Source organism: Tenrec ecaudatus, chromosome 11 (genome assembly GCF_050624435.1).
Source record: "Tenrec ecaudatus isolate mTenEca1 chromosome 11, mTenEca1.hap1, whole genome shotgun sequence".
NCBI lineage: Eukaryota > Metazoa > Chordata > Mammalia > Afrosoricida > Tenrecidae > Tenrec > Tenrec ecaudatus.
In genome coordinates this window covers 36,003,631-36,029,523 of record NC_134540.1, presented here as the reverse complement: position 1 = coordinate 36,029,523, position 25,893 = coordinate 36,003,631, and the positions used below count along the sequence as shown (strand labels likewise).

Sequence of the window (25,893 nt, the reverse complement as noted above, 5' to 3'; positions counted from 1 at the left end):
ACCAAAAGCTCCACATGGGGAGTACTGGAAGCAATAAAGGAGTTTGGCAGAGTGGCAAGATACAAGATCAACAAGCAGAAGTCCATTAGACTGCTATACACATCGGATAAGACCACAGAAGAGGAGATCAAAAAGGTGGTACCCTTCACAATAGCCAAACAAATTGAAATATCTAGGGATACACCTGACTGAAGGAACAAAAGACCTATATGGGGAAAACTACAGAACACTATTACAAGAAACCAAGAGCGACCTCAACAAATGGAAGGGTATCCCATGCCTGTGGACTGGAAGACTCGATATAGTCAAGATGTCAGTTTTGTCTAAGGTACTATATAAGTTTAATGCAATCCTGATACAATTACCCTCAACTTTCTTCAGAGAAATCGAAAAACTGATTAGCAACTTCATATGCAGAGGGAAGAAGCTCAGAATTAGCAGAGAACTCCTCAAAAAGAAGGACACAATTGGAGGGCTTGCTTTACCTGACTTTGGCACATACTATACAGCAACAGTTGTCAAAACCGCATGGTATTGATAAAATGACAGATACTCAGATCAATGGTAAAGAATTGAAAACCCAGAAATAAAGTCATTGGCATACAGACAACTGATCTTTGATAAAGGCTCAAAAATATCTGATGGGAAGCAGATGCCCTCTTTAACAAGAGGTGATGGAATAAAATGGATATTTATCTGCAGAAAAAAATGAAGCAAGACTCTGCTCTCACTCCATTCACAAGAATAAAGGGAAGGTATATCACAGACCTTGAGGTAAAACCCCAAACAATTAGGGCCAACAATGAGGGAATTGGGACCAACTTGAGAATTTTGGCACAGGGAACACATAAGCTATCAGAAATAGGGAAGGACACAAACACAGAGGAGACACAAATTGACAAATGGGATATACTGAAGATAAAACACCTGTGTACATCAAAAAGAATTCACTAAGAGAGTAATAAGAAAGTCCACAGACTGGGAAAACATCTTTACCAATGACACATCAGACAAAGGCCTTATTACTAAAATCAACAATACTCTGCTAGCTTCCAAAAGGAAAAACAAAAACCCAAAACTAATTGCCCACTGAGGAGGTGTGCAAAGGATCTGACCAGAGTTTCACCAGGCAGAAATCTGAATGGCCAATAAACATATGAGAAACTGTTCCTGATCTTTAGCCATAAGAGAAATGCAAATTAAAACAATGAGATACCACCTAACACCCTCAAAGATAGCCCAATTCAAAGAATCAGAAAGCAATAAGTGTTGGAGGGGCTGTGGGGAGACAGGAACACTCATCCACTGCTGGTGGACCTGTAAGTATGTACAGCCACTATGGAAATCGATCTGGCAATATCTAAAACAGATGAAAATCGAGTTACCATATGACCCATCAATACCCCTGCTGAGCATATACCCAGAAAAGGCAAGAAACAAACCAAGCCAGACATCTGTGCTCCAATGTTCATTGCAGCCTAGTTCACAATTGCAAGGAGCTGGAAACAACCCAAATTTCCATCACCTGAAGAATGGATTAAAAAGCTGTGGTATATACATACAATGGAGTACTACGCATCGCTAAAAAGCATTGATGAATGTATTAAGAACATTGCTGCATGGGAAGAACTAAGTAAGCCAAGTAAGCTAAGCGAAGTAAGCCAAGTACAACATGAATCCACTGATGTAAGCTTAAAAAATGCAAATGGAGAATAGGGAAAAATCTACTGTATACAAACATTCCTGGGGTGAGGACCAGGTAATATGGCATGGACTAGACCAAATACATGGATACACATGGTAGACAACTAAAAAGGAGGTGGAGAAAGGAAATAATAATAATGATAAAGGGTAGTGGAGGCACAGGCCACTAACCCATGCAAGGGGAGGTATTGTTTGTGTCTCCACAGGGAAAAATGGACCAGACTTCAACCCAGTGCTCCAAGATGTGAATGCAACATGCCAGCGTGGAGTAGAGAACCAGAGGAGGGGTCTGAGTGTCCAGCCCCAATCCAAACTACTACGTGGACACTTGCCCCTCCCCCCAGAAGAATTTATTTCAAAGGATGACACTGAATCTGCAGTTCCAAGAGAGGGATATATCTGAAATGAGCTCATGGCAGCAGATGAAAGGGGAGGAGAAGAGAGTGGAGCACATCCTGGCCCACCAGGCCTTGGGGACGATGTTCCTGATTAGAGCAGCCAGTTCACGAGAAGACCACATGGCCAGCCCCACTATGAGACATGATGTCCCTCGCTGACCCATAGCCCTACAGGGGACAACACCAGAGACACAGTGTCAGTATTGTGCCTGATCTGATTCTGCCACACTGAGGCAAAACACTAAGGGCGTGCAACAGAACAGCAAGGGAACAGAGAGGCGAGGTCCCAGGGAATGCTGAAGCTGGACTTTGGGGCCAGGGCATGGTGCCCCAACAGACTTGACTGGAAAACACCCCTAAAAGGCAACTAACAGTCCTTGAACTAACTACACGGTTTTCTTTCTTGTTTTGTTTTGTTGTCATTAATTTGTTGTTTTTGTTGTTTTATTGTGTATTGTTGCTTGGGTTTGCTCTGTCTTGTTTTTGTGCATATTACTATCTCCGCAGATCTGTCTAAATAAAATAGGCTGGATGAACAATCTGGAGAAGAAAACAATGAGACTGACATTTACAGGGGCACATGGGCGAGGAGGAGGTGGGGGAAAGGTAGTGGTGTTAACAAACCCAGGGAAAAGGGAACAAGTGATACAAATTGGTGGTGAGGAGGGTGTAGGAGGTCTGGTAGGGCATGATCAAAGGTAATGTAAGCAAGAGGAATTACTGAAACCCAGATGAAGACTGCGCATGATAGTTGGATAGGAGGAAAGTCAAGGGAAATAGAGGAAAGAGCTAGGAGGCAAAGGGTATTTATAGAGGTCTAAATAAAGGCATGTTCATATGCCAATATATGTATATATGAGGATGGGGAAATATATCTATGTGCATATATTTATAGGTTTAGTATTAAGGTAGCATAAGGACATTGGGTCTCCACTCAAGTACTCCCTCAATGCAAGCATATTTTCTTCTATTAAATTGGCATTCTATGATGCTCACCTTCCTGACACAACTGATGAAGACAAAGTGCATAAATAAGCAAATGTGGCAAAGAAAGCTGATGGTGCCCAGCTATCAAAACATATAGCGCCTGGGTCTTAAAGGTTTGAAGGTGGGCAAGCGGCCATCTAGCTCAGAAGCAACAAAGCCCACAAGGAGGAAGCACACCAGCCTGTGCAATCACGATGTGTCAAAGGGATCAGATATCAGGCATCATCAGAAGAAAAATCATATCTTATTAACTGAGGGAGGTTGTGCAGAGTGGAGACTCAAAGCCCATGTGCTGGCTGCTGGAAGACCCCTTGCAGAGGGGTCTCAGAGAGGAGATGAGCCAGTCAGGGTGCAACGATGAAACATACAACTTTCCTCTGGTTTTTAAATGTTTCTTCCTCCCCCACTATTATGATCCCAGTTCTACCTCACAAATCTGGCTAGACCAGAGGACATACACTGGTACAGATAGGAACTGGAAACACATCGAATCCTGGGTGGATGATCACTTCAGGACCAGTGGTGTGTGGCGATACTGGGCGGGTGGTTTGGAAATGGGGAACCGATTACAAGGATCTACATGTGACCTCCTCCCTGGGGAATGGACAACAGAAAAGTGCGTGAATGGAGACATCGGACAGGGCAAGATATGACAAAATAATAATTTATAAATTATTAAGTGTTTATGAGGGATGGGGGAAGCGGGGAGGGAGGGGAAAAATGAGGAGCTGATGCCAGGGGCTTAGGTGGAGCAAAAATTTTTTGAGAATGATGAGGGCAACGAATGTACAAATGTGCTTTACACAATTGATGAAGATATGGATAGTGATAAGAGTTATATGAGTCCCTGATAAAATGATTTATTAAAAAAAAGAAAATACTTGTAGTTGTAAAATCAAGGAGCGCTGGTAGGACTGTTGGCTGCCAACTAACAGGAAGGCAGTTTGACCCTCCGGAGAAATATGTGGTGGCTTCCTTACATAAAGAACTACAACCTTGGAAAACCTAGACAGCCCTCTACTCTTCTGTAGTGGTCTTCTGAGTTTGAAAGGACAAAATGGGTTTAGTTTAAGATCTCGGATGCAAACACTTGTTTGCTTTACTCTTTAGAATCTTTCCACTCCGTTTCACCTTATCGAGCTAGACACTTTTCTTCTCCTTTCCTTTCTGTCTTTTACAGTGGAAGGATAAGTGCCGGCGGTCCTCAGGTTTTGAACAAGATCTGTTTCTGTGGCTTGAAAAAAAAAATGAGGAGCTGATACCAAGGGTAGAAAGAAAGTGTTTTGAGAATCATGGTGGCAACAAATGTACAAATATGCTTGCCACATGGGTGGATGGATTGTGCTAATAGTTGTACGAGCCCCCATTAAAATGATTTAAAAAGAAATAGAAAAATGTGCCCTTTCACAGTAGGTGAACTGCATACAGTTCTTGTTGAACCTTACTTTCTTACTCTGAAGCTCCAAACTCACAGCCATCAGTCATTTCCAAATGAAAGTGGCCCCATTAGACAGGGTAGAAATGCCCCCACTGGGTTTCCAGTGCTGTAACTCCTTAGGGGAGTAGGAAACCTGGTCTTCATCCCAGCTTTCCTTGCTGCAAGAAAAGGCATGTAGCCTTTGCAGTGGTTTCAAAGGTGCCTGTGCAGCAAGTGAAGGATAATGTGGTGGAGAATTTGTTGGAGGAGGGGTAGGTTCAATCATTCCAACGTGAGGGCAAATTTACATAACATTAAAGGACAAGGAAGAGTTGTACATAAATTAGACATTCATAACCCAGTGACTGTATTGATTAGCCTATCGTTCATTCCTAGTCATTAAAATTTCTAGTAACTCCGTTTGTATCTCAGGTGTTCATGCCCATTTCATGCTTATTCTATTAGCTATTTGATTTGGGTTTTTTTTATTCCAAAGTCTTTTCTATTTTCCTCCTTTTTCCTCCTTACTATACAACCCTCACATTGCTAACTGAAATAGAATTTGAAAATAAAGTCCTCCTGAATGATTGATTACATCTTTCACCTCAGTGGCCATACATTGAGATTTCTGTTGTACCCAAGTCTCATTGTTAATCTCAAGAGGCTGCATTATATTCTATTAATAGTAAGGGGATATGAGGTGATGAGGCCGGGATTCACATTTCTGTTTCTCATTGTAGAGCATATATATGTACAGTCAAATTCACATACCAAGCTGCAGCCTCTGCCACCTTGCTTTCTAAGGTCAAGATATATTTCCCCCCCTAAAATACATAGTTTCTCTTTGTGTGAGGGCAGACTAATTTACATAATTTAATTCAACAGATTTTTTTAAGGAGTACTACCATGCACCAGAAGAAAAGTTTAGCAATCTAACTCTGAAAATCAGCGCATTGAAATCCTATGGACCACAATGATCTGATCTTCAGCTAATCATAGGAATTGTACAGGAAGGTGCAATATTGTATTCTGTTGTTTATGAGGTCACCACCCTCTGGAGGCCTTCTTGACAATAACTAACAACTACTTAGCACTGGTGTGTGCTAGGCGCTTATTCTACGTGGTGGGATTGTCATTCTAAAGAAAGACAATGATGCAATTCTCATCAGAATTATTCTACAGTAAGTGATTTAGATGAAACTATTTTAAAGGTGGGACTGATATGTAGCGTCAGATACTGTGGTTTTGCTCATGATGATGATAACTGTGCAGATAGTGATAGAATGGAAGTGAAGATCTCACGAAGGCTAGTTCATGAGTTTAATATTTCAGTTGTATTTGAAATGATGTAAGCAAACAAGTTAGATTTTCTAGTATGTTTATAGTGCATAACACTGAGAGAAGAAATACCAAATTAGGTTATAGTACGAAGTGAAAGTTACACATTCTAGGATCAATGACACGACCAATATGTGATTCTGAAATTTTGATTTGCAATCAAAACCTCTTGAATGTGAGTTTTTAACATGCTCATTCTGCACTCAACACAAATTCGGTTAAGGATTTAGGGATAAAATGGTTGTTTTCATTGTTACTTTGGCCATCCCACATTAGGTAAATGCGCGGGCACTCTAGAGTTTGGTCATGTGTTCCATTGTGGTGTAAGTACTATAGTTTAAGCATGATCTTAAATCTGTTGGCTTTAGGCAGAGCAGATTCCCTTCCAAGGCAATCTAATGTAATGTAACCAATTAATCAGTTGAGTTCATCTAATACAGAAGAGGTTTTAAACCTTAGGGTTATATAAAAAGAAAAGATTAGAGTCAACCTGGGCACTTACTAGAGAAAACATGCCAACTTAAGCTTGCCAAGAATCAAGGACAGTCCACAAGGCTGAAACCACAAGGTTGCGACTTGGGCCTTTTTTTTGCATCCCCAAGGCAAATCCTCTGTTTTTGGACCTTTAAACTCTAGATTTGTGAATAAATTTCTTTCTATTTTTAAAGGCACCTACTTTTAGTGCTCCCAACATTGTTTTCTAAATTTAATATACATACGAATAACCTGGGGATCTAACTAAATATAGATTTTGATTTAATTGATATGGAGTGGATCTTAGAATCTTCATATTGTACAAGCTTCCTGAGTCTGCTACTGTTTGATTTGAGGAGCAAGACCCTAAAAAATGCAAATATCCCTTTATCAGGACACTATAGTAGTTCTGCAGGAACCTACTAATCCTTTTCTTAGTGGCCACTTCCAACTTCGACCAGGCTAGCGGAACCATGCTAGCTTTCCAGGACTAGGGATTGACAAATGACCAATGAGGATATCTGCCAATGGCATAGGCTTTGCTCGCCAATTTGAAACACCCGCTCTGGCCCCAACTAAACTAAGAGAGGGAAATCACACTGCTGGAAAAATTATCATCATGAACTTGGCAGGTGTTTAATAAAGTAAGCCTCTGAGAACAGAGGGAAAAGTCAAGCTTCTAATATCTTTGTGAAATACTAGTCTTGTCATTTCTCCATTTGCTAAATGTGATCAGTGAATAAGATGGGTACCGGTTGTTCTACAACCTGGGAGGCAATTAACTGCATTATAAGGAAGATGTGCTGCTGTTTCTATTGTGGAAGTACAGCTTAGAATTGCAGAACATTAAAAAAAATGAGACATTTAGCTTCACAAATAATGATCTCAAATTTGTTCTAAAATGAGTTCTACATTAGCATTTACGAGTCCCCTTTCTCTTTCCTCTTTATTAGCTGTGTGAAAATTTTACAAGTGGAATGTTTTGTTTACTGTTTGGATTTTAAATTTCTTCGAACCAGTGCTCCATATTCTTCTTCTTTCTTCCCTGAGATTCAAATTTTGGATTAAAAATGCTACAGTGTCATCCACGTGGTCCCCATACCAATCGAAAGATCAATGTAAGCATTGACTAGATACTCCCATCTTTTGAAAAATGAAGAGAAATATGACTTCATTTTAGTCTTTCCGTCCAAGGAGTTATCAGATGAATCCCAAAGGGTCCCCTTCACTTGAGCCATGATACTTTGCCAGCACAGAATGGATCTTCGGTATCTTCCTATGTATCAGGTACTGGGTATGCCAACAGTAAATGAGCAATAAGAAAAGCAGTACACACTAAATGAAGGATTCCACTTCACCTTCTACTCTGGAGTTATTGACTAAGTGAAAAAAATTGTGACTTGAAAGTAGATTTTTGGAAAAGTCGTATAAGAATGCATTCCACTCTGGCTAACGCTCCTCTCCCCACTGACACACACAAAACACCTCCTCAAAGTGCTTATTCTCAATTACAGCTTACAAATCAATTCTATTGCCCCATCAGTTAGGGAGTCTTGCCCATTGGAAAGGCAATTTTGTCTATAATAACAACAAAAGAGAGAAAAAAATTTAGCATAGCTTTTTTTCCCTCAGTAGAACAACCTTTTATATATGCAACCGTAACACATCCACCTGAGGTATCCCAATTAGAATTCTCATTCAGTTAATCTTATCTCAAATTAGGGTTCAGAGGAATTCAACATTCAGTACTACTCAATCCAATCCTGGTTCAATAAGAATATCTTTTATGGTAAAATTAAAACGAATAAAACAATAAATCACTTCTCACTTTTTTTGTTTATTCTGGAGACCTACTTCAGTAAAATTAAAATAAGTATAAAGATAAGTTGGCCGGTTATTAGCACCTGGAGCACAGGAGTCTCATCACCATGTTTGATTTAAATTCTTATTGACATCAGGGGTTTTTATTAGTTAATTAGTAAATGATAACTGCCTATTCTTATTTGTCAAAGAACAATTCAATGTTTTGCAGAAAGTTACCCAAATAAAACAAATCAACCAAATTTGGCCTTTGAGCGCTGCGAATATGCATTGCTGTAGTAATTGGCAAGACGCTCTCGTGGCTCTGCGGGGTCAGCACTGGACTGCGGACCACCAGGTCGGCTATTGGCACCCCGAGCATCCAGCACCAGCCACGCCATGAGAGGCAGAGGGAAGCTATTCGCTCCCTAACGGTTTACAGCCGTGGAAACCCTAAAGAAAAGTTGCTATGCGTGGGAATCCACTTGACTGCACAGGGTGTAGTCGCTTTTGAAGGGGTTCTGGGAGTCATGTGTAAGCAGTGGTAGCTACTCACAAATTGTCTACTCACCCAGGATTCCACGGAAGGCAATGTGACACGCCCTTCCCTAAAGATTACAACCTGAGAGACCCCACGGGGCATTTATACTCCACTTGTAGGGTACAGGTGAGGCAGACCTGTGAGAGCAGCAGTTCTCAACCTGTAGGTCGCGACCCCTTGGGGGGTTGGGGTGGAAAGCGCTCTTTTCCTCTTTGGTCATGGCAGCACAATCCCTTCCCACAACGTCTAGAACACAGTGGTTCTCAGCCTTCCTCATGCTGCGACCTCTTAATACAGTTCTTCATGTTGTAGTGCCCCCCAACCATAACATTATTGTCATTGCTACTTCATAGCTGTGATGAATCAGGCGACCCCTGTGAAAAGGTCGTTCAACCTCCAAAGGGGTCGCAGCCCACAGGTTGAGAAAGAAGTGCTGGTAGACAACGGGACTAGCATTTTCTATTACTCCGTAACACATGAGGGCACATTTAGTGGCTCAAAAGAGACTCAAGGTATTCACTCTCAGTGCAGTCAAACGTCTGGGTAGAGCGGCTCAGCTAGTCCACCGCCTAGGGTTTCCGAATATAGAAATCGAAGTATCTGCCAGGCTGGGTTCTTGTGCAGAAATCCTGATAATGAATCCACTTCCAAGCTCGTTCAAGTTACTGGCAAATGAGATCTATGTCCTGGGACTGCTGGTCCTGGTTCCCAAATCACAGTCACCTAGAAGTCTTTTTGAGTTCCTGACAACTGTCTACTAAGGAGCCCTCCTGGCATAGTAGATTGTGCATTGGGCTACTAACCTCAAGGTGAGCAGTTTGAAACCACCAGCCTCGGGAGAAAGACTTGGCAGTCTACTCCCATAGAGTAAGGAAGGGCCAGCTCTACTCTGTTCTACAGCCTTGCTAATGAGATAGAGTTGACTTGATGGCTACGCTTTTGGGTGTAATTGACTACCAATGTTAATTGTTCCTTCCTTCTTCAAACCAGCAGCAGAGGGTCAAGTCCTTCTCACAACTACACATCTCTCGGACTTCTCCTTCGGTCCTGTTGTTGCTCTACAGGGGAAAGAGGTGTGCGAAGTGCCACACAGGGTGGTTGGGAGTTAGATGAGCTTCATGGCACCAAGTTTTGGGGTTCAGAAAAAACAAAATTCAATTTTTATGGATGCCCACTTGGGTGATCCAGGAAATCTCCCTATTTTAGGTTTCATGGACTGAATTTCATTTTCATAAATGGTTCCATTTCTTCCTATAGCATGATATCAATAGAATCTTGGGATTAAAACATAGATATCTTGGGGGGGTTATTCAGATAGGTTGATAAGTGACTTCTGAAATTATTCATTGAATGTCCTCAGCGATCATTCATCTATTCACTGATAAAACCAAGGAAGCTGAAACATGAAGAAAAGCTGGTCTAAGATTCTCTCCTGGTTCCACGAGGCATAAGCCGTGTTATTATTCACAGAAAACTTTTCTTTTCTGGTACGTGCTTTCACTACTAAGGTCTTTTAGAAAGCACCTCCAGTTGGATTCATGATACTTAATTTCATGAAATTCTCTACAAAATGGTTAGAATGGATCTTGGGCATCATAGCATTAGGGTCCTTGAGTCCTCCACAAAGCACACACAGGCGCTTTAGATTTCAAATTGCAATGGACTTTTCTGTGGTTTATATTTTGGTGGCACAATGAGCCCTACCTCCGACCTAGAAGGTAAAGGGGCTCAACTCTACCAGCGACACCTCTGAAGGAAAGCCTCGTAATTGATTTCTGAAAAGTCATCCATGAAAACCCAGTGTAGCCCAGTCCTTCTCCCATACGCCAGCAGGCCTGCAGCTGATCATCAGTCCATTCCTGCTCAGCTACAGCCACAGAGAGAAATAGGTACAGGAAAACAGGGGTAAATGTGACAGGGAGAATGATATGGTCCACAGGACTCTTTGGTTGGACTTGGAGAAACTGGACACAAGTAAGGTAGTAGGCTTTGTTAAATTTGAATGTTTACATAATGCAATATAAGTATTGTAAGGATAAGCTAATTATGTATCATTGAAAATTCTATTTCAGTGAATTTTAACTGCCACTTTCATGAAAATCTCTAAATCAAAGGGAACATTTTACTGTTGAAAAAATGATTGAAAGCATTATAAATAAGAAACTGTCTTGAGATAAAGCGATAATGTTTTTTAGCACCTGGTTTACAGTTAGCGTTGCCCTCATTCATTTGACTTTTAAAATGTCTAGAGCTTTATAATTCAACTACAAAAACGTGAAAAGAAGCAGTGTTCTGATTTTAATTAGATTGTGGGAACAGCATTGGGTTGGGTGATGCTTTTCAAAGAAAACTTTTAAACATTTCCATATTTTAGAAATTTAAAATTCTGATGTGGTCCCTCTTCTTCTGGGCCATTTTAGCATGTCTTTAAAATGTCCTGGATTTTTCCATATAAAATCTGGAATTGCTTTCTGAGATTTTTTCCCCTTGATAATGGAATAGAAGGTTCAGAATGTATATGCTGTAATTCTTGCACATTAACATTAAAATGACTTCTCATTATATGTATATTTTACCAGATCTCATGACTTCAAAAAGTACTGTTATCTAGTATTATTTGAAAGATTTGCATAAAACTCCCAAAGAACATTTACACTGCATTAAATCAAAACCTCATACCTTAGAGGAGGCATCTATGAAAACTTTCTAACTCTGAATAATGAATTTGAAATAATATGAAGTATGCGTGTAGTATTGAAATCAGTGCTGTTGTGGAAATATATTAATTGGGATGGATGTACTTCTGTAGAGTCACAATTGTATTTTAAATGTTCTGAAATGTAAATACATTATCATTCTGAGGGAAATATCTGGTTTTCTGTCCCTACTGTGCATATTTCTCCAATATTTCAAGTAAAAGATAGACTTGGGAATTATGTAAATTACAATTTACAAAACGAGTGAAAAAACATATTTTAAAAACTCATAGAATTGTCCATTCTATGTATAGGGAATGGCAAATGTTTGAATCATATGTTGTAATTCATACTGAGACAGAGAGCTCAGTGATGGCTCTCTGGGGGGAGCTTAGCTAGTCAGTGTCCTTGTTAGGTAACTCAGGTGGTAACCATAAACAAGGAGCTTAGGTCCTTGAGCCAGTTAGAATGAGATGAGGCCCACCAATCATGCAAAGGAGTGTCCTGTGTGTCCTCTACTTAACCTTCTGACATCAGAAAGCAAAAAGGACACCTCCATCAATATCCTGAGCATGGGCAAAACACCATCTCTGTGACCATTTTAATCAACAGAAAAATCAGTTCTTGTGAAAATCTTCCTGTGACAAACCACTTATAACATGTCAGTTACTACCCTATAAGGCTCTTATAACAGCATCTAAGACTCAGGGAGCCACTACAAGGACAGGAGTCCCAGTGTGCTCCTATGTCTGGTCAACCAATAAAGCTTCCTATTTGCTTTCAACCACTTTGTGTCTCCATGGCTGCACCAGGAAGACCTAGGAGCCCACAGTAAAAATACACATGGCAATATTCTATATTTTTTCAAACAGTTTTATATTATTTTTCAAAAAATTATATTTCAATATACAGCACATCTCTCTGGAAAACACTTTTTTTTAATCATGGAGTTCCTTGTAATTCCCTGGTAGTGATTGTCCCATAATGTTCCAAAAAAGACAGTAGATTAGAGAAAGAAGACATTTATGTCTATAGATGTGTGGTGTATAAAAACTATCCTAATAATTGTTGCAGATGGAAAGAAATAATTCCCTGTGCCTTTCAAAATTCCTTGTTCGTAACACGTATAGGCTAATGTAAATGTGTTTGGCAAGTAGATAGTTATCATTGTGCTTATCTTTGTTGAGAAATAACCAATATGGAACAGGCTAATAAGCCAAAAATTGGCAGTTCAAGCCCACCAGAGCCTCTTCAGAAAAAAAGATGGGATACGCTGTTTTCAAAGAGAGTATAGCTAAGACAATCCCAGAGAACTTAACTATATTAGAATAGGATTACTCTATAACCCTCAGGAAACTGCCGGAAATTCAGGCTGGATTCAGAAGAGGACATGGAACAAAAGATATCATGACTGTAGTCAGACGGATGTTAGCTCAAAGCAGAAAAATACTGGAAAGATGTTTTTCTTGTGGTTCATCGATTATACAAAAGAATTTGATTATGTGGACCATAATAAATTATGGACAATATTGAAAAATGGGTATTTCAGAACACTTCCTTGTACTCATTTGGAAATTGTACATGGAACCAGAGGCAGAAGTATCAACAGAAGAAGAGAATACTGCATGGAAGGTGCGTGTCAGGGTTGTAGCCACTGACCATACTTGTTCACTCTACATGCTGAGCAAATCATCAGAGAAGCTGGATTATAGGAAGAAGACGGGTGACATCAGGGCTGGATGAAGGTTTATTAACTACCGGTTGTACACAGATGACACAATCTTGCTTGCTAAAAGTAAGAAGGAGTTGAAGTACTTGCCGATGAAGTTCAAGGGTTGTTATGTAGCTTTCAGTAGTATTACAACTCAGTGTAAGGAATACTAAAATCTTCACAACTGGACAAATAGGTAACATCATGATAAATGGATAAAAGATTGAAGTTGTCAAGGATTTTGTCTTACTTGGATCCACAATCAATGCTCATAGAAACAGCAGTCAAGAGATCAAAAGGTGGATTGCATTTGGTAACTCTGCTGAAGAAGAACTCTTTAGAGTATTAAAGAGCACAGATTTTATTTTGAGGACTAAGATGTGGGCGACCCAAGCCATGGTGTTCTGCATTGGATCGTATGCTTGTATGAAAGTTGAACATTGAATAAGAAAGACTGGTAGAAGAGTGGTTCTCAACCTTCCTAATGCTGTGACCCTTTAACACAGTTCCTCATGTTATGGTGACCCCCAACCATAAAGTTATTTCTGTTGCTACTTCATAATTATACTTTTGCTACTGTTGTGGATCGGACGACCCCTATGAAAGGGTCGTTTGACCCCCCAAGGGGTCGTGACCCACAGGTTGAGAACCAGAATTGCTGGTTCTGTGGTGCTGGAGAATATTGACAGTACTGTGGACCGAGAACAGGCAAACCTATCTGGATGGGAAGAAGTAAGGTCAGAGTGCTCCCTAACAGCAAAGACGGCCAGACTTTGTCTTACGTACTTTGGACATATTGTCAGGAGAGACCAGGCCTTGGGTAAGGACGTCATGTTTGGTAAAGTGGAAGGGCGGCGAAAGAGAGGAAGGTGCTTGAGAAGATGAATTGGCAGTGGCTGCATCAATGGGCTCAGCCATAGGGACAATTGTGACGATGGAGCAGACCAGGCAGTGTCACTATGGGGTGGAGCTGACCTGATGGCGCCTTCAACAACAACAGAACCCTCGGGTTGTTGAGGCTCAAAGGGGCTGACTTTGAAAGCAATGAACACCTTCATTGACGCATCGGAATTTTATACCCGGAAGTGTAATGAGTAAGACAATAAGTATGAAGTTCCTTTCCGGTAGTAATCTTTTTCAACATAGAGAGTTTTCTCATTTAGTCATTTTCAGGTGATCTTCCTTTACATTCTGCCACACATGCCTGAATATCCTAATATTCATGTCGATACTCGAATCGACCTTTGCTAGGTCACATATAAATGAAGTGCATGGAACAAACATGGATTCCCATATTGCATGTATGGGAATTGAAAGATTCCCCTATCCGCAGGAATCATAAAACTTTCCTTGGTCGTCCCCTACTTTGGGGCAATTTATTCAGCATATATGAGGTGGCAACTAAGTGGTTAAGGACTTGACTGCTAACCAAACGTTGGGCAGTTTCAATCCACCACCTGGTCCAAGGGACAAAAGACTTAGGGATTCGCTAACCTATAAATTAAGAAAACATAGGAGGCAATTCTATATTGTCTTATAGTGCTATCAGTGGGATAGTATATTTTTAAAATTATTGTACTATTAAAATATGTCACTTTATAATTTTGATTTTCTTTTACGATATAAGGTATGTTGTTTAAAAGTTGGATATACTTTTCTAGGTTCATTCAGGTAAATATATGATCATTAACAGTACATTATCATAATTATTTATGGCTAATCTCATTTTAAGAACATTTAAATTTCATTTCAGAGATTTTTATTAACATCTGGTATAATGTCTTTGTAGGCATAATTTTATCAATTTCCAGTGAATAGAAAAGTCAGGTATATATTTCAGTGACCCCTTCTTCCTGTTAAATACTTCCAGTTTATTATTTCCAGCACTTCAGATTGCTACTTTCTTTTTCCAGCTCTTTCAGCTGTCAAAATTTGCTTGTTTTTCTATGTCTTAGTTTCTTTAACTATAAACTAAGAATGTTGGGTTAAATTAGACCTAAAACTTCATATTTTGACAATTCACCTCTTTCCCTGACCTTCATTAAGTTTCCAAATGGAAAAAAAGACATAAACTCATTACAAATACAAAGGAAAAATGAAAATGTTTGCATGTTCTAGGTAATATATATAAACTTAGTAGAGTATTGTGACCTTAAAAGCCGTCAATCTAACACACCACTAATTTTATGGATGTTATTTGTAATAAAATAAAAACAACAGCTGTTGAGTAAATTTAGTGGAAGAATGAGAACACAATATTAAGAGAACTTCATGACATACTGTTCAGTGTCAATGGCAATAATACTAGCTAATATTTGTGAAGCAATACATTGTGCTACATATCTATACAGATTTTTTTAAATTTACTTACATACTATGGGGATATAGTCACAAGAGACCAGTCCCTGGAGAAGGACATGAGGTTGGGAAAATAAAAGGTGTTCATACTTCCCATGCAGATATGTCTTAGGAAGGACACTTGGCTGGGTGAGAAATGGAAAGAGAGTCCTTTTGGTACAGGACTGAGAACTGTGTACCATACACACACTGAGGTTTTGCTTAACCGGGGTTTAAAATATCATCTATAGCGCTACAAACAAATCAACCTGTGGCCATTGAGTCACACCTGACTCATGGCAACTTCATGTGTGTAGAGTAGAATTGCACTCTGTGGGGTTTTTAAAACTAATTAACGGAAGCAGAATGCTATGGTGTTCCAGGATGAGTATGAATCATGAAGTTTTCCGTTAGTAGTCTAGCTCATAACTTTTAATGTCGTAGGACCTTAAAAATGATACTATTAATTCATTTTACATGTGTATACAAAAAGCGAGACATCAGATAAAGTTACTTCTTACATTCAACAATTACATTCATACCCAAGGCCTGTGCATTTCTTGCCATAACTGCCCATTAACTTGCTCAGCTTTCCTAGATTAGAATTTTCACATTCTGAACATGATTGGGATGGATGTACTTTTTCAAGATATAAAGGTGTTTGTAATTAATTTGTATACTTTATATGGCCTGTTTCACAGCTTATTGCCTTTAGAAAATTCACCAGGACTGTTCCATATGTGATTGTTTTCATGCCCCTTCAAGCAAAATGCTGCAAATGCCTTGGATAAAATATTCCCAGTAAGGTCATCCTCATATTGGAGTATCCACCTCCTGGGCACACAGTAATGTTCGCTAAATTGAATAGAATGGACAGTAATAAATGTGAAATAAACTGGGCTAATTAGTGTCTTTATAATTCCATCTGTGTCATAAAAACCAACAATAGAAAAGGAGATATGGCTGCATTGCTTTCATTGCCGATTTAATCGTTAGTAAATGAGATCTGAATCCTTTTTCCTATATGTAAATAGGATTGATAAAGTTATGAGGACTAACATTTCTGGCTTATCATATATGCATTCATTTCTATGAGATCACAAATTTCCTTTTAAATTGCAAATTATTTGCATCCCATATTCTTTGTTATGATATATCTTTTGCAAATTTCTTGATTTAAGATCCTCCCTTTCACTCTAGTTGTGCCTTCCAAAACCAGTGTTCTGTACAAACCAAACTCAGGGTCAACAAGTCTATTGCGACTCACAGTGAGCCTGTAAGACAGAGGAGGGCAACCCCTGCGGGTCTGTGACGGGTCCGCTTCCCCTGGAGAAAATTTCGTCCTTTTCCCTCAGAGGAGCTGCTCCTTTAAAACTGCTGACCGTGAGCGTTGCAGCCCAGCATCTGTCCTCTAGGCCGCCAAGGTGCTTTCTGCCTTATGATAAGTTTCTAGAATCTTATTCAACACAAACTCCATGTTTTAGGCAAAATGATTTTCCTAAAATGCAAATCCACACACCATAAATCCTAAAATTTTAACCTACAAGTGGATCCAAGTCCTTTTAAAAAAATTATATTTTTCATTTTCCATCTAACAATAAGCTCATTTATAATATTCACTTTCATTCTATATTCACTGACAGCTAGGCAGAGGGAATAGAATATTTATGGTTCTTTATGTGCCTAGTGGCACAATGACTAAATCACTTTACTGATAATTAAAAAACACACACACACACACACAAAACAGCCATTTGAGCCCATCAGCCATCCGGGGAGAGAAGAAACGCAGGAGAAAGTCGTGGCAGTGTGCTTCCTGCAGCAGGCACGCAGAGCTCTGAGGCAGTTCTACCCTGTCCCATACGCCATCACTGTGAGTTGCAATCCAAGGGGCTTGGGTTGTTATCATGGCTGCCGTTGATCTTAACATAGATGCACACGTTAACACGTGGGCCTTGCACACTCTTCTCCCCACTTTCCCTTGTCGACATTCCCTTTTTCTAGGCTCAACTCAGATTTCAGCTTTCTAAAACGTATCGCATTCCAATTATACATCATCTTCTCTGGGACACTGTCTCTGACTTCCCCAGGTGCTAGTCACATGGCACCACGAACAGGAAGTTTTCACTCAGGCTATTCCACAGTGGAAGGGTTTTGTTTTGGCTTCCATATGATAAACGAAATTCATCATGGGATTCTTTCTTATTCTTACTTAATTCCTAATAATGATTAGTGATGATATAAATATGCATGGGATGAATGACTCGATGGTATTTTTTTAATCACCACTGTAGACTTCTCTTTATACAAATTTCTTTCAATTTTGTTTTATGCCTTCTGAGAAGCAATGGCCAATTATAGAGTTCATCAGAGGAGAAAAAATGATTTTTTTAAAATTTTGAAAAAAAATTATTTTTTAAGGACCAAAAATGAAGTGTGATAGAACTGATTCTGGCTCAGAACACAGAGTCACATTTCCCTAGAGTGTTTCCATGAGTGTAAACCTGGAGGGAATTAGAGTTTGTTTTACCTTTAGATAAAGTTCATGGCTCCCTTGACCATTGTGGTTTGCAATCAAGCATCATCAGAGTACTTTACACAGGTTACTCAAAATATAGTTACAGAGTAGATAGATGTATGAGCTATTTGGGGAAAAAAAAGGTGTTTTTTCTTCCTTATCTGAAATAGAAAAATCTAGAAACACTGTCTGGTGGGTTACTTGTTTTTTCAGAGGATGTAAGTCAGGTATGACCAATTGTGTCAATTAATGATTTCCCTGTTCTGTGATGCCTGACTCTCTTCAATAAGTACTATTGACTATGTGCCTGCCACCTCAGAGCGCAGTAGTAGGAAAAGACTGCCCATGTCAGCAACATGGCATGGGCAGCAATTGGCTGTACTCATGCAGTGAGCCAATCTGCCTCAGTCAAGGAAGGAAGTGGCCAGTTATCTACCTCCCTGTCTTCCAGGAGCTGAAGCTGCCCAGTGGAGTTGAAGATCACCAAAGGTTCATCTGCACTTTCCTTATATTTACCACTGTGCACACAGGTCACCACCTCCATCTTCATCTCTCTGAGGACAGACTAGAATCCATGTCTCCAAAGGAGAGGCATGTTTAATTCCTCATCTTACAACTATCAGGTTCGATGTTTTCAGGAAGCGCAGCTTAGCATCCCTTCCCTACAACTCAGCTTAAAGCAATGAAGTCAACTTCATATACCAGCTCTAACACAGTTTCTAATTATGCTATTTCATGGGGAAATCATGCCGGCATTCTTATTGAACATCCCAACTACACAGAATTTATCTTTACTTATTTACTCTATTCAGTAAACTGACTTTAGCTTACAAAACAGTTTTATAAGTAACACATCTCTTCTATTTTCTTTTCTTATTTTAAACAGCATCACTAAATGTACCTAAAGAATCAAATAGCATAAATTATCTCCCCCACACCATAGTTAAAAATACTATGCTGGTTTTAAATTTCCCAATTCAAATTAAGGAACCATTTTCTCTCTGAAAAATGGGTTGGGCAGTGCAAAGACCAGCGCAATCTCTTCATTCCATTGAGAAACGGGACCTTGCTGGTTCTCAAACGGTTAAATGGATATTAGGGGTTTAATGAATGGAACACTTATTTTTGTGCCAGCTCAACTAACAACATTGACATGATTAGCATACATTTTGGCAACTGTTCCAGCACAAGGTGTTAGTAAAAAGGGGCTTTTATCTTTGAGCTTAATTTGCTTGAGCTTCCCCTTATTATAAATGTTTTTAATGTAAATGAGATGTTTTCATAAAGGAAATGTTTCCACAAGAAGTTATTCAAAAATATGTCCTTCTGTTAATATCTCTCATGCTGGAGGAGTTTATACTCGAAAACACAAACCTTACACAAAATTTGAAATATAGAAGAGAGTTTATTATGTATATTGATGGCCAAAACATAGCATGCATGGAGCAATTGGGTCTTTTTAATCGTACCACTTGTTTCCTAAGTAGATGCTTCCTTTTAAAAGAGAAAACAAAACGAAGAGAAAATGACTGCTCGGGGCTATACATCAATTATGAATGGAGAGTCTGGGGGTTAAGTATCCTTCCTTTCTTATCTCTGCTCCTTTCCATACAAAATCTTTTTCAAAAGAAAATGTTATGTTTTTAACAAAAAAAATGGGGCCTCATATGCTTATTATTTTATTTGCCTAAATTGTTCAGTTGAAGAAAATGAGTTAATAGAAATTTTAAAAGTCTTGGGCATTTACTTTCTCTCTCTTTTTAAACATTTTCCCAGGATTTTTATTTTAGATAAACATTGAAAGCCATTGCAGCACAGCCAACAGAGCATTTGCTATAAATAGGAAGCAAAGTGCATGCTTATAATTGATATAAAATATACAATAAATTAGCTTTTATATGCACATGCATGGGTGTAAACCTATCCATTTCTATCAAAAATAGGCATACTCTATAGTATATAAATGTCTATAACACCACATTTATTTTTTCCTCAATTTTAATTGAGCCATGAATTAGTTTAACATAAACTTCAGCATAATAAAAACACTTTAATTTTATCCACATTGACCCCTAGAAGTAAAGGAATACTAATAATAGCCACTTCCGTGCAAGAGTAAGCCCAGACTTGGATATAAAATGGTAAGAATGAGAGAGAAATTATGAAAATATATAGCTTTAATTTGCAGACATATAAACACTTTGGGTACAGTACAGACACCTGATGACCAAAGTAAAACAGTCCAACTTAAGCTAACACATTCCTTGTTTATACAGATAAATTTGTAATAGCTCTCATTTAAAATAAAAATGTCCAGCTCAAACAACGAAGTGAAAGTGATTAGTCACTGATGAACTAGATTTATGCATTGCTAAAGATGCAGAATAATCTAAATGATCAAAGAAACCTGTTTCTGACTGACAAATAACTCTGGGACTTAATCCAAAACTAAAGACAGGAAGCCAGAAACAGTAGCCAAAAACCTAAACAACGGAAAGACCACGCTCGTAGGAGATGCCCCACTGAAATGACCGCAGATTACACCAGCCTCTCGAATGAGTCCGATTGAGAGCGATTTTCATCTTATTTGATGGAGAAGCTTAAGACTATAAAAATCTAATATGCAGCCATGTTTAACGTACGATTCACAAGCTATGAAAACACCATGTCATGAACATCCAGGAAGCAACTAAGGAGGGCAACATTTTGTTCGCTTCTGGCGGTTTTTCTTGGGCACAATTTCTAGTTACATTTTCTGTAAGGAAGAAGTGATGGATTTCCTCCTATAGTAATAGCAAGTGCAGCGGTAAAGCCAACTCAACACGGTTTGAAGACACAGGAAGTGAAGTGCTCCTTAGCAAGTAGAAACTTTTAATACATACAAAGAATTTTTTATATCCTTGCTAAAAATAATTGTCATTTTTTAATGCTCTTTCTTTCAAATGATACATGATGTACTTATGAGGTAATAAACATTCTGTTTACAAGTGCATTTCTTTTCCCTCTTATCATACATTTAAGTAGGGCAAATTAAATTTACTTTGAGTTCATATTTGTTAAATGTTAAAAACAATATATTTAAAATAGACTCTTTCATTAATTTCATGTACAACACCTGTCATGTACAATATCGCAAACAATTCCCTGCAAAGGGGCAACTGATGCCCTCTTGTGGTTAAAGGACTTTTTAGACAAAATAATGGTAACAAGGTACCATACTCTTACCTTCCTCTCAGGTTTTAGCAATCATCTGCTTGATGTTTGAAAGCGGCAAACGATGGCCCAGCATTTTTAATCACAGTTCTACTGCTGTTAGTACCAATTTTCATTAAAAAAATGCTGTACACCTTTTATAACGTCTGAATTCGATTTTAAAAACCTGTAAACAGCTATTTACAATATAGAACAAGTTATAAATTAGTTGTCCGCCACTGGACTTGCCACTAACCACTCGTGCTTAGTGGGGGGAGGCTACCCAAATTCAATTAAAACATCTCCCTGGGTTATGCACACTAAACTTTCAAATGTTAGAAATATCCACCGGTTTCCTCTCTCTCATACACAAGTCAATTTTTCCTTTCAGTGGCATTTGTACTTCCAAAGTTTCACCTTCCCTGTGATGCTTTTTCCCCTTCCTTAAACAGATATAAACACCCATGCCCGTTACAAGTGAGATGGAACCCAAGCTGATTACAGATAGAGCTACCAAAGTGGGCATGCACGACCCAGCCTCTGCCCTTCTATGAGTTGGTTCTATGGAGATTTGCGGTTCTTTCTCTTCTATGTTAATATCTGGCTCCTTTCTTAAAAGACTTTCAATGTAGCTCTCATTACTGACGGTGTCGTTGACAAATAGGTTCACCATGACTGTGGAGTGGAGAGGCTCTGGATAGCCATGGTCACTCACTTTGACCAGTAAGCGGTGGAGCCCATAATCTGTCTGCAGCAATGCCTCTTCCAAAGTAATGTTGCCAGTTTTGGGGTCAATCCGGAAGGACTCAGGCCTCGGGCCTCTTCTCCCTATGATGCTGTAAGCGATGACGGCATTCATGCCCGTGTCCTTGTCCACAGCATAGACCTCTGTAACTGGGGAGCCAGGCAGAGTAGAAGGCAGAACCAACAAGTAGGACATATTGGACTGAGGAAATAAGACCAGAGGGGGGTTGTCATTAATGTCGAGAAGAAGAATGGTGATTTTCGCCGTAGAGGAGAGGGCAGGCTCACCACCATCAACAGCTTCCACCCACAAAGTATAGGAACTTTGCTGCTCCCTGTCCAGAGAGACTTTCGCCCTCAGCATCCCCTTTCCAGTGTCTATGACAAAAATATCACTCTGGTTCACCACCGAAAGGGCCACCCATCCATTCTGGCCGGCGTCTGCATCTGTTACACTAATTACTCCGATTTCACCATATCCCGGAAAGTTTTCGGGCACAAAAAAGCTGAAGTCCTTGTTGATAAACCTGGGGCTGTTGTCATTTTTATCCAACACGGTGAGCACCACGGTGGCAACTGATTCTCTGGGGGGCTTCCCGGAGTCGACGGCTCGGACGGTGTACCTGTACTTCTCTGTCTCTTCCCGGTCGAGCTGAGTAGACACGGTTAGCACTCCCGAGGCGCTGTCCACATAGAAGTAGGACGGCGCATCTGCTCCTAGGAAATATGAAACCTGGCCTCGCTCTCCGCTGTCAGCATCTGTAGCAGACAATTTGGCCAAAAAGGCATTGGGTGCGTTGTTTTCTTCAATGGTTAGCTCTATTAGGGGCTGAAGGAAAATAGGAGAATTGTCATTGTCATCTAAAAGTTGCACTTTAAGCGTTTTTTTGACGTGAAATCCTTCCGAGTTCCAAGCCACGACAGCTATTTCGTAGAGCTGCTGTAGCTCATAGTCCATGGGCTTTGTGGTTTCCAGCAAATACTCATTGTTGTAGGGTTTGTAGGGTGATAATCTAAATGGGCCGTCACCATCCAGGTAGCAGTTGACTTTGTATTTACCTTCTGGATCTCTTATGGTGAAAAAAGCAATAGGAGTGTTAACAGGTTCCAGTTCCTTCAGGTAAACAACACCATCGATCTCATTTGCTATATAACGAGGGACAATTTCAGGGGGTCGGAAAATGACTTTGATAATGGACACCAGGGCAGTGATCACCGCAGGAATGCAGCCCGGCCCATTAGCCAGGATGGTGAGCTTGTGCGTCTGGAGAACACTTCCACCAATCTTACTGGAAAGTTTCATGACTCCGGTGGTTTCATCCAGATGAAATAAGTCCTTAGATGCCTGGGGAACTTTCTGACTGTAAGAGTAGGTGATCTGGGCATTGGTCCCCAAGTCTCTATCCACAGCTTGGACACCTGCAATCGGGGTGCCAACTGTAGCGTTTCCATACAGTGTGATATTGATTTGTGAGTCTGCGAAGAGCGGGCAATTGTCATTGATGTCACTTATGCCAATGGTGACAGTGGCACTGCCCAGCAGTGGCGGGGTTCCACCATCCTCTGCTATGATGATGCTCACATACTGGTCTTGCGTCTCCCTGTCCAGAGCCCCCATGACGATGAGATAGGGGGTGCGCTCCCCATTCTCATTCTCCTCCACATCCAGGGTGAACATACCGTGGTAGTCCAGTAATCGGTAGGTCTGCACCCCATTCGTGCCTACATCTGGGTCCACGGCAGGATGTTCTATGGCCAGCCGGGTATTAACAGGTGCGTTTTCCGGAACCCATATGGTGATTTGGGAAACTGGGAACTGCGGGGCATTGTCATTGATGTCCCGGATGGCAATTTTCACCTTCACAAACCTAAAGTATTCCTGAGGCAAGACCAGCACATCCAGAAGCAGAAGGCAAGAGTCAGAGGAAGAAGAGGAGGAGATGGAGATGCTGCTGCCCCAGGCAGTTTCTCCACCTCCTTCCAGGCACAGGGCCTCCCTGTCAATCTCCTGGGACGAAGTGTGCAGCTCCCCGGAGCGGTTGTCCAGGGTCACGTACTGGCCACTCAGTCCGCGCGAGGCCAGGCTGAAGGAGAGCGGGGGGTTCAGCTCCACAGCGGCGCGTTCTGGCGCCTGCAGCTGCTGGTCTAGCCTCCTGGAGGCCCTGGGTACCAGCCTCAGGTCCTCGGCCAGGTTGCCGATGAGCACCCCGGCGGGCAGTCCCTCGTTCAGGCTGTACACGAGCTCCGTGGCCCGGCTGTAACTCGCGAGGCAGTTGAAGGGTCCCACGAAGAGGAAAAACAGAAACAGATGCTAGAGTGGGGGGAGGGGAGAAGGCTGGTTACACACGGAGAAGCAGATGCGTGTCAGAAACCAGTGTCCCAGGGATCAACGCTGCCCCATCCCTATTGCTACGAGCAAATCCTGGACTTGGAGTGGGATGGAGAAGAAACTTGCTGCCAAGGAGAGATTTAAGGAGCAATACTGTCTCCCAAACTTATGACCATTATTTTTTCCCCTGGCTCACTTTTCTCTGTGCCATCCTCCTGCAGTACCTGCATCCCCTATCTGTTCACATTCCGCGTCTCAAATGTGAAGCATTCAGGAAGACACAGTCAGAGTGGAGGGGCTCCCACCCAGGGACAGCGCAACGCGGCAGGGGCAGCAGCCAGGGCAGGCAGGGTCCAGGGAGGAAGAGGGGTGGCTGCAAGGTGGGCAATTCACTTCCCATTGAACTAGTTTTGGCTGAGGGTCTTGGAAACAGAAACGCGTGACCCTCCGTACTAGGAGACCAATAAAACAACAACCAAATAAAAGCAACAACAATAATCATATGGAAAACTAGTACACACATCCCAACACACACACACACACACACACACACGCACGCACACACCCCTTAGATCAGAAGAAGAGATTTCCATTTTAGCACGCGCATCAAAAATCAAACCGAAAGCATCTGTCTCCCTATCCCCTACCAAGGGCTTCCAAATCCCCTTGAGGGAGGAGAAGGACACTCGGAAAACGATCTTGCAAAAAAAAAACAAAAAACAAACAAACAAAAAACCAGCGTGTCCATCTCAGGGGCCAGTCCGAGCTGGAGGGCCGCAGCAGGAACGCGCTGCGAAGCCGGGTGAGGAGAAGGGATGGAGCGCGCGCCTCCCCCTCCTGGTCATCCCATCTGTCTCCACGGCTGCTTCAGAAACTTACTCTCCCACCGAGGGCTGCCTGAATCCTGGCGAAAAGGAAGGCACTTTCGCCCAAACTGTCCTTCCCTTCCTCCCTGCTTCCTTGGAAGTTTGGATTTAAGGTGAAAGGTCCGGAGATTGGAAACACCACCAGAGGGGTGCGAAGTGCCTCCCACAACTGCAACTTGTCGGGGCCGAGGGGCTCCAGGACCCTCACCCTTACCGGCAGGTTCCCGTGGCTGGTGCTGCTCCTGAGGCGAGGTAGATGCCCCATATCCAGGCGCGGGTGCCAGGTCGCCGGGCGCCAGCTCACTGCCGCCAGGGCCCCGGAGCCGCGCGCAGTGCCTCCGCCGCGCATTCCCAGGGAGGCTGCAGCAGGCGCGCTCCGGAGCGAGGGCGGCGGAAGACACGCCCTCCGTTCATGCAAATCGCCCGCAACTTCAGCCAATAGTCGCCGGCTCTCCAATTAAGGGCGGATGCGAACGGGTTGGGGGCCGGGGGCCGGGGGCAGGGGTTCCAGTCCCAGAGGCTGGTCCCGGGCGTGGGCCGTCCAGACCCCGCTGGAGTAGCTGGGACCCGGGACGAGCCTCGGGGGAGCGCCCGGAGACGGGTCAGGGTCGGGCTCCCGAGCGCGCGCCCACCAGCTTCGGGCTGAACGCACGTCCACAGGTTGTGAGCAGAGGAGGGCCGTTCCAAGAACTAAATAAACCCGAATAAATACCGGGAAGGAGTAGGCGCCACAAAGCGATCCCAGGCGGGCCCCCCCACAGATGCCTGCTTGCCTCCAGTCCTTGGAAGAGACTGGGATTCAGCATTGCTCTAGGAAAGAAAATCCACTTTTCTCTCTGCA

The 25,893-nt window shown here is 41.5% G+C and overlaps 1 protein-coding gene across 1 annotated transcript; it reads right to left on the bottom strand.

Annotated features, from left to right (window-relative positions):
• Positions 1-19,405: 19,405 nt before the first annotated feature.
• Positions 19,406-25,410, bottom strand: PCDH20 (protocadherin 20). The gene is made up of 2 exons (XM_075562994.1): positions 25,267-25,410; positions 19,406-24,168 (listed from the first exon to the last, which is right to left on the bottom strand). Exons 1-2 carry the CDS (start codon positions 25,399-25,401, stop codon positions 21,442-21,444), a joined length of 2,862 nt encoding a protein of 953 aa, XP_075419109.1. The 5' UTR covers positions 25,402-25,410; the 3' UTR covers positions 19,406-21,441.
• Between the last annotated feature and the right edge of the window lie 483 nt (positions 25,411-25,893).